The 10,022-nt window shown below is 35.7% G+C and overlaps 1 protein-coding gene across 1 annotated transcript; it reads right to left on the bottom strand.

Annotated features, from left to right (window-relative positions):
- Positions 1–5,099: 5,099 nt before the first annotated feature.
- Positions 5,100–9,681, bottom strand: LOC144958888 (glycoprotein 3-alpha-L-fucosyltransferase A-like). Its single transcript, XM_078891156.1, has 3 exons — positions 9,148–9,681; positions 7,197–8,061; positions 5,100–5,306 (listed from the first exon to the last, which is right to left on the bottom strand). The coding sequence occupies exons 1-3, from the start codon at positions 9,197–9,199 to the stop codon at positions 5,225–5,227; spliced, it is 999 nt and encodes a 332-aa protein (XP_078747282.1). The 5' UTR covers positions 9,200–9,681; the 3' UTR covers positions 5,100–5,224.
- Between the last annotated feature and the right edge of the window lie 341 nt (positions 9,682–10,022).

The raw sequence follows: 10,022 nt of genomic DNA, 5'->3' as shown, positions 1-10,022 counted from the left end.
TACAATTGGTCATTTTGCTCAGCATGACTCGTTGGTATGTTTACAACTTTCATAAACAAACCAGCGTGTTTAGATACATTGAGAAATGTTCAATCGTTGTACAGCAACAAATCATGTGATTGATGAATAGGTTGGATGAAAACATGAATATAGATCGCTCCCATTACCATACAGCCTAGACATAAGATATTCCGAATAATAAGGCAGAACAACGTCAGAATTAAAAAAAAAACACCAAAAAATTATATTTTATAAAGATTACATGCGATCTGATAAGGAAACAACATTTTCAATGGTAATTAGTCAAATTGAATCAAACGTCAATCAATTTCTTGACAAAAAAGCCTTAGATCGTGGATTCGTAGACGCTTTCCCTTTGACTTGACAACAGACAGGAGTTTATTGATTGACCTTGACCCAGAGAGAAATATTACCTTCACCTTGAAAAACTGCCTTGCCAGTGAGTTAGTACTACCTTCAGTTTTCAGGAATCGGACCAATGCTTTTGTTTCTATATCGACGGATGGGTTATTAGTTGTCACTGAAGATAAGTGGAAAGGGGCCAGTAAGAAATTGTTTTCAAAATAATAATCAATTTGTAACCCATCCTTAAGTCAACTCGGACAATTACAATAATGAGTGTGATTCGTATTCACTGAAGATAAGGGATGGCCAGCAGACCAAGAAATCCACAATTCTTCAAAACAAATGAATTGTTAAGAAATTTTAATTATTATATGTTTCTGTATATTACCATCTTTCCTAAAATCGAATATAACTTCTTTAGTTTTCTATACATTAAGTTCTTGACAATTATTATCACACCATTCAACACATCTTTTAATTTCGTTAATATAATTCAACACATTATCTCCTGTTGTTATCAAGGCCTGAATGGCGGCATCGTCGGCATACTTTAAAATATTCACATTACTTGTGCCGCTTATGCAGTCCTTTGTGTATATAACGAAAAGTGTTGGAGTAAGAACAGTTCCTTGGGGTGCTCCGGTGTTGGTGATAAGGTTAGATGATTCAACTTTGTTGTTCTCATCATCCGTGAGGGAAACGAATAAATGTGGTCGGTCAGGAATTGAATACAATAGTCTGATGTCACCTCGCCCGGCAACGGCGGCCATCTTGGTTCTAAACAAAGAAAATCATTACTTTTTATTCTTCACGCTGGCTAGAATTTTTCATTCCCTTTTCATATGCCTTATGATCAGAATGTGTAAAAGTCAAACGATCAAATTTATGTGTCTTTTTTGCCTCTGGAAACGCTTTTATGCTCACCGGAGAACCATTTCATACGGGCGTCCGCCATTGTTCCGATAGTTTAGAGCCAGTGTTACTAAATTACCATGTGTCATTAGGAAGGAATTGACGTTACGACTGTTAAAGACTACTCTAGTACCCAAACTTCAATCGAGGGACTCACCTCCATGGACAGTAGTTTGGGGATTAGTATGTGAGGCTGGATGGTGGTGAATGCACTCGTATATATTATGCATTGTTATATTATTATGGTTATCTTCTATATGCGTGTGTGTGAGTGTGTGTGTGTGTGTGTGTGTGTGTGTGTGTGTGTGTGTGAGTGCTTTGGATGTCACGGTTAAATATTTATGTTTGTACACCACATATACATGAGTACATTTATGTTGAAATACCATCTTTACCACGTGTATCATTATTGTAATCTTTTATCAATAGATTTATGGCATTACTATCAATCTTAAAGGCATTCGGGGGATTTAATCCTATTTTGCCTTTTACCATATATATATATATGTGTGTGTGTGTGTGTGTGTGTGTGTGTGTGTGGGTGAAAACAATCCTGGGTACGATCCAAGTGACAGATGTCTCGCATATTGATCTGAATGTGATGTGAAAAATAGTCCTGCCTCAAGTCGCGGACTGTTAATAAATATCTACAAAACGTATGTCGTAACCGCTTTAAAAAAGAACTTCTTTAAAAATGTAATAGAAGGAATGATAATGGTTGTAGTGGTAGAAGTATTAGTAAGATAAGATAAGATAAGATAAGATAATGTATTTTATTGATCCTGAATGGAAATTATCATAATGTAACACATCATTCATCGTTATAACAGCACATATTTATAAACTGTCATGAACTAGTTGATGAAAATCCGTAGTTAATTAAAAGCAAAATAAACATCAAATATATATTTTTTTAAATATTATAATAATAATAAAATAAAATATTTAAAAATAGTAATAGTAGTTACTACTAGCTTTCATTTCTCTTTCGATGCTCCATCTGCAGGTCTCCAGTGGGCGGCCCTTTCTTCTCGTTCCCATGGACGGGGGGGGGGGGGGGGGGGGGGGTTCCATCAGAGGGCCAACCTGGGGACGGCTTTTTGAGGACATGTCCAGTCCAATTCCACCTTCTCCTCTTTACAGCTTCAGATACTGGTTCAATTTGTTTGCATTCAGCCATTTCTTTGTTTGAAATTACTTTTGCCATGATATCCTCAGGATCCTTCTAAGGCATTTGTTTGGAATGTATTTAGTTTGTTGGAGATGGTGCCTGTCAGTTTTATGATTCAGACCCATAAGGGGGGGGGGGGGGGAAGCGACACTAAAAATGATGAATTTTGACCCAGTTTGCTAAAATTAGATTTTGGTGGGATGTTGTCATGTGACCATTTGTCTGCATAAAAAAATTTCATGAGAACTTCATCTTCAGTTTTTTTTTCTACTCAAAATAACGTATGTTGTGACCCATAGTATGGTTAAATCCTGCCCATTTTTAGTTTCAGTGTACTGATTTCATGACAGAATACCAAATAGTCTTTGTAACTTAGTAAAGACAAAACATATCAATGAAAAGTAAAAACTCTCAACTATCTTCAACAACCAATCACTTTGTTCTTAATTATGTCATGTGATCACAATCCAATCAGAGAGCGAGAGGAGAGTTTTTCCTTAAACTCGTTTACTTTGACATTTAAATGCGTTTTTCTCAAAACTGCAATTTTCGTCACTAAAAACCTATCTCCTCCTTCAGTTTTCAACCAATCTTCTTCAAACTTTCTACAAATGAGTGTCATACAAATACGCAGGTCTTCTAGAAACCGGATTTTTGAAAAAAAAATAATTTATGAGTAATCTGAAATTATGTAACTTTTTTCAAGGGGAATAATCGAGTAATAACTTTGAACTTAAGTTATAAAGTTTATAATTTAAAATTAAAAAATCGGACTCCTAGAACCTCTTTATTTTCATTTTTTCTACCTCTGGCCAACATATTATGGCAATGGATTGATAAACAAAAATGCCTTTAACTTTTTAAGATTTTGTTGTTTATTTTCCAATATGGCATCGTTTCCATAGCAACGGGCAACATTTTTGGAAAAAAAAATATATGCAATCATCCTTCCCAAACATATACAGTATGACTGTGCATAGAAGTTTAGGATATTTCATCAAATTTTTTAAAAATGACCCTTTAGTGTCGCTCCCCCCCCCCCCCAGCAGAACAGATAGCACATTTGTTTTAAAATTTGGCCAGAACCATTCTGTGGAAAGGCGCGATTTTCAACTTTAGCCAGAACCATTCTATGGAAAGGCACCAATTTTAAATTTTGGCTAGAAAATTAATCCTTCAAATATCGAACGATTTGAACGTCTCTCATCTTGGCAAACCATTCATTCTCAAACCTGGGACTTTGGGAAAGACTCCGCTAAGTCCCAGATTTTAGAGTTTTTGACACTATATTCACTTACTTATCCTCTTGGTGCTTGATCAGCACATAAGGCCGACACGGTGGAACGCCATCTTTCTCGGTTGGAGGCCATTTTTGTTATCCGTCCCATAGACCAACCACTAGCTTTCATTTCTCTTTCGATGCTTCTACTCCAGGTCTCCAGTGGGCGGCCCTTTCTTCTCTTTCCCTTGGTCGGGGGAGGGGAGGGGGGGGGTTCCATCAGAGGGCCAACCTGGGAATGGCTTTTTGAGGACATGTCCAGTCCAATTCCACCTTCTCCTCTTTACAGCTTCAGATATTGGTTCAATTTGTGTGCATTCAGCCATTTCTTTGTTTGAAATTACGTTTGACCATAATATCCCCAGGATCCTTCTAAGGCATTTGTTTGGAATGTATTTAGTTTGTTGGAGATGGTGCCTGTCAGTTTCCATGATTCAGACCCATAAAGCAGAACAGATAGAACATTTGTTTTGAAGAGACGTAGCTTTGGTTTGGTGACGACCAACAGCAACATGTAACAAGCAGAACAAGACATGACGCCTGTTAGGCGATATTAATTTTTTTTTGGACAGAGACAACGCTGTTAACGTCCAGGTACTCATTTTACACCTGAGTACGGTTAGAGAATGTAAGTAAAGAACGTTTTTCAAGGACTAATCTATGTGCCGAGCGATCCTCGAACTCAGGACCACCCGATACGAAAGCGAGTGTCATATCACAAGGCCACATAAACACTCAATGCGGTTTACAATCTTTGATCTCAGGCGAACATCGACACTGAAAATTTATGACGAGACACGATGACTTGAAAGGCGATATTACAAATACATTTTGTTATGTCGACAGAGGCAGCGCTGGTCTTTGTAAAGTATTCATTTCACACATGAGAAGCTCTATACTGGTGTCATCCTTTGTTCCAATAGTTTAGAACCAGTTACTAAGTTACTATGCGTCATTACGAGGGAAGTGACGTCACGAATGTTGAAGGTAAAAATTGTAGGTACAAACTTAATTTTCTGGAATCTTCTTGTATCTAAAACCGATAAGAAATGCACATATAAACAAAAGTTTAATACAACCATTAGTGGGGATCCCAATAGCCCAGTTGGTAGAGCGTTCGCTTCATACGCAAATGGTCCAAGATTGATCCCGAGTGCAGTCGAAATTTATATCTGATCCCCCTTCCCTGTGAATGGGGAACTGGGTATGTTTGATCTGGTGGAATGAATTTTGCAATAGAAATTGCTATCGTCCGTTTCACGCTAAAGAAACCGGGATAAACTCCAGCTCCATGAGCCTAATGACTCGGAAAGTACTATAAATCCGTTATTATCATTAATCAAATTAATATAAGGTAAATTAAAAGAGGAACAAAATACACATTTAATGTTCAAAACAAAGTCCACGGGAACAAATAATCATTACAAAGCGAATATCTATAGGGTGTTTTGAAATCGATGTCATTCGATATTGTCATTCATGTTAATATATCGATATTACGATACGATATGTCCAACCCTGGGCAAACTGGTTATCGGCCTGTGGCTGAAGGTTGGAAACGTTGCATTGGGATCAAACCTGGAAGAATTTGGGAATAAAAGGTGAAGTATTAGTAACAGTAGACCCAGATAGGGGTGTTTCTTTTATACGAAACCCGCCAAAACCCGGCGAAACCCGAAGTTATGGGAACTAGGCAGCAATGTGGAATGAACCTGGGACTCATGGAAGTGTACACTAAGCAGGGAGTGAACCTGGGGCTATGGGTTTCGGTGGGTTTCTTTAAAAAATAAATAAATAAATAAATAAATAAATAAATAAATAATAATAATAATAATAATAATAATAATATAATATAATAATAATAATAATAAATAATAATAATAATCATATCATCATCATCATCATCATCAATAATAATAATAATAATAATAATAATAATAATAATAATAATAATAATAATAATAATAATAATAATAATAATAATAATAATAATAATAAAAATACTTGGATATATAGTCATGTGAACATCAGATAATATTTAATCGTCAAAGAGCTGTCTTTAACACCATAATTCAAGTCAATAAAATGTGCACAAATATTCTGTGAGCGTTGAATAATATATGATTCTCTTATTTCTTTGTATTTATTAAACGAGTTATTTTTATCGTGCCCAATAACATTACGAGCTTGTGAGTTATTGCACGATAAAATATAACGAGGTTAATAAGTACAAAGAAAGGAAAGAATACGTTTATTCTAACCCTCCAAGTAAATTATTAGATATTTTGTAAACAAATGGTATGGTATTAGTGCTTATATTCACCATAATTTGTATCTTTCTCCTTCTGCTTGAATGACAATTTGACCTAAAACTAAAAACGTTGGATATGTATTCATGCGTGCGCACCACACTGGTCTCAAGTCGTTCATTGATCTTATGATTTTTTTTCTTTGGGGAGGGAGGGGGGCGGGGCAGGTTTTATTTCGGACGTTTTCCAAATGTCTTGATTGGAGGTACAATGGATAGACATGTTGAAAATATAATTGTAAACGGAGCGCAATTGGTATCCACATTCTTTGAGACCTTTTTTCGGCTGGTTTTCCTTCGTTCAATTTTGAGAATGCATTCATGCTCACTGACGTCAACAATTTCATTGTTTTCTAAAACTCTCGCTAGTCTGTGCTTCTTTGATTCAATCATGAAAGTATTATCTTCATTATCAGTTCTACAGTTGAGAAATACCGATCTACATAACAATGCCACATTTAAACGAGTAGTTACATAACAAAGATAGGAAATTAAATCTCAAATCATATCATAAAATCATTCCATGTCGTGTTATGACATGTTATATCTTAACATATCATAAAATATCTTAACATATCAAATTACATAATATGTAATATCATATACTATATAATATCAAACCATATCATCTCATATCAAATCATATCATAATATATATTATCATATCATGTAATGAAAAACACCGCGTTGTTTTTTTGTTTTTTTTACAGACCTCATCCCATTGAATGGAAAAGAATACATTTCAGCACAACCAATTCTTTGACAAACTTGACATGCACCATTCATAACATTGGGGAATCATTCTACGGTAAGTGAGCGGAGCATTTTATAAGAGTTTAAATCCAGAAAATATATGTTCGTGAACAAATAAAATGTTCCGTTAACTTGGCTTCCTTAATGGAAAGTCTTCAAAGACTTACATATATTTGTCTTTTTCTCATTATTCTCACACTTTATTAGACTTTTAGGCGACGTCATCTTAAAATATTTTTTATTGAGTTACACTTTTACGCAAAATACCTCCAACTACTATTAATACTGACAATTATCTCGATTTATGTAATTTCCGGTCGGAAGACAAATCACATATCACTTGTCCATATAGCATACATGCACCGTTTTATGACCATAGGTTATGTGTTATTTATATTTCTCATTACCCTAAATCGGTCGGCTGGACGCACGTCTTGCTGTCAAACCATTTTAATACATCATCCACTCTCTCTGAATTATTGGCTTTTAGATTCCATAGTCTCTGACAAACCTGGCAAAAGGGGACCGCTTCCCAATGATAGTGCATAAAACGAATCGATCCATCATTCCTCCTTAACGGCCAGTCTTCAAAGACGTAAATGTATTTGTCTTTTTCTCTGAGAATGTTCAGATATGCCGTGTCATTCTTATCCAAATAATTCAAATATTCGGCCAGTTTTACAGGGGATGAATAATTGTTTGTGTCAATGTATGTCCCGGGAGCAGCTTGAAGGTCAAGGATGCCCTTAAAAGTTCGGGAAACTGTGATGATGTCACGTGACATAAACCGGAAGAACTTCTCAGTGATATAATTCGGACATAACGAGTTCTCAAAAGCAAGGTAAAACTTGTATTTGGTAGCGATATCATTGTTACAACTTTCGTCGCTCTTTCTGTCACACTTGAAGGTGCCGCATCCTCCATAAATGTCTACGTTGATGTGCTTTTTGAGTTCTTTCACGTACTCATCTCGCTTGCTAGATGCTCCACAGTTGCTGACCATCCAGGCGACGGTACCATTTGATTTAGAAAGGAGAACTTGGGTGTAGTTTTTGTGGGTCGGGGGATTAGGGTTTCTTCGGACGACACCGTAGTAGATTGGGAAAGTGGAATCCGTTCTATAGTCCATAGTCCAGTTGAAAACGCTCCGCCACTGCGGTGTCGAGAACCTTTTGGGTCTTAACTTTGACGATGTTGGTGCTTCTACATTGTGTAACATGAATAGTTGATCTGGGGATACTCGATGCGGTGGGTCTTTTTTCAAAACTGCAGCTGTGAGGAAAATATAAAATAGTTATAAAGTTATACTCTTGTTTTTAATTTTTATACATTTTCAGAAATAAAAACATAGAAAATGAAACAAATCAAAATAGCAAAACTTGTGGTTTTGGGTCGTCGTTATTTTTAGAACAATACCTTTGTGTTGATGAAGTTTGGATCACATAATAACATTTGTCCAATTTTGTCTCTTAAATTTCAAATGAATTGACTCAAAACATGTGTAAAATAACTTTTGTACCTGTGTATTTTACGCAATATACACCAAACGTGCTCTAAGCGCTTAACAGGGGGTCCTTAGCAAACAGCACCGCTTAACAAGTTGGACAAGATATGATGCCTGTTAGGACAGATTACAGCCAGGTACTCCTTTTACACCCGAAAAGAGAAGGTGAAAACAGAGTCTTTTCCAAAGACTCAACTATGCGGGGCTCAGAACGGGAATCAAACCCTGGACCTTTCGATCACATGACCACATGGCCACATCGTATTATATCGTCGTGACTTAAGTTCTAAAAATTTAGAATGTAGTTTTGAAAAAAAGAGAAATTTGACTGAATGATGAGTTGTATTGATAGGAATTGATAATGTTCACAAAAGGAACAACCTCCACCTCCTACAACAAAAATAATTCTTTTTATGATTCACTACCCATTAGGTGGGGCGTCTTATGTCTGAGGAAACCAGATTGTAAAATTTGACTTTTGAACTATAAATTATAAAATTGTATTAATGTGTCTGCCCAGTTGAGATGAAAGAATGTTTTAAAACAAACAAAGAGTGTAATTTACCATTGGAAACAAGCAAAGAATTATAAAAGCTATCGTTGATAACAAGAAAAGAAATATCTAAGTTCTCATTGAAAACAAACGAAGAACTATTTATGTTACATTTTAAAAACAGCAAAGAATCTGTGACTTACCATTGGTTACAAAATATGTACGTTACCATTGAAAACAAGCAAAAAACTCTGCATCGTACCATAGAAGGCAAGCAGAGAAGCATGTAAGTTACCATTAAAAACAAACAAAGAAATATTTATCTTACTATTAAAAACAAAACAAAAATTCTGCATCTAACCGTTGAAAACAAGTAAAGAACTCTCGTTGAAATATTTCTTATTCGTCGTCATGGAACATGGAAAATCTGGACAAAATCGTAGAGGATACAAACTCTCTGATCGAACCGTGTACGTAACCGGCTCGTACCATAGAATTATCTTCTTTTTTTGTCACAGAGGGCGTTGGTAATTTGGATCCCGAGAAGAACCAGGTCTTATTGAATGGGACGAGAGGTTCGAAGGCTGCCAGCTTTGGAGAGGGATTTTTTTCATTTTTATGATTCTTTTTTTCAGTTGGTCGATATATCACTCCGTTTTCCATCCATGATTTCTCATCAATTCTCATTTGGACGGAGTTAGGTAAATACCTTGAGCTGAAAAATTTGCCTACGGAGCTAGAAAAGTCTCCTTCAAGATATGCTTGCTTATTGGTGACATTTTGTAGAAATCGACGGACTGTAGAGAGATCGATGTCAGTTGAGAATACAAGAATAGTTGTGAACGTCACCGCCGCCGCAATTACGAGTATTTTGGATAAATTCACAGCTCTTATATAATTTCTCAAAGTAGTAGACATTCTGAAATTGGTGATAAAGAAAAAAGAATTAAAATGTGCAAAGAATGTTAGATACATATTAAAACACAGGAAAACATTAAAACCAATCATTACCTGGGTAGCATTTTCTATTTGTTTCACTCTTGTAATTACCATAACTGATTGTTTTAATGATATGTCTATTTCTGACAAGGCTAAACTGTTGGTGTCATTATGGACAGTTATAATTTGTCTAGGGATCAGCACATAAACAATAATGATAAATTAAAAACCATGTATCCTGAGATCCGAAGAATATCTCCGATGATGTCATTTTTTTAAAATTTTCAACACCTTAAA

This window comes from Berghia stephanieae, chromosome 13 (assembly GCF_034508935.2).
Source record: "Berghia stephanieae isolate SIO BIC M18660-M18661 chromosome 13, UCSD_Bste_1.3, whole genome shotgun sequence".
In the NCBI taxonomy this organism is placed as follows: domain Eukaryota; kingdom Metazoa; phylum Mollusca; class Gastropoda; order Nudibranchia; family Aeolidiidae; genus Berghia; species Berghia stephanieae.
This window is presented reverse-complemented; position numbering and strand designations above follow the sequence as displayed.

Bases quoted from the DNA above. Each gene is read 5' to 3' on its own strand.
- LOC144958888 (XM_078891156.1), bottom strand. From the start codon at position 9,199: ATGACGACGAATAAGAAATATTTCAACGAGAGTTCTTTACTTGTTTTC. The intron at 8,062-9,147 runs GTTAGATGCAGA...TTTTCCTCACAG, and splicing joins TTCTTTACTTGTTTTCAACG to CTGCAGTTTTGAAAAAAGAC. The intron at 5,307-7,196 runs GTAATGAGAAAT...AAATTCTTCCAG, and splicing joins GTCCAGCCGACCGATTTAGG to GTTTGATCCCAATGCAACGT.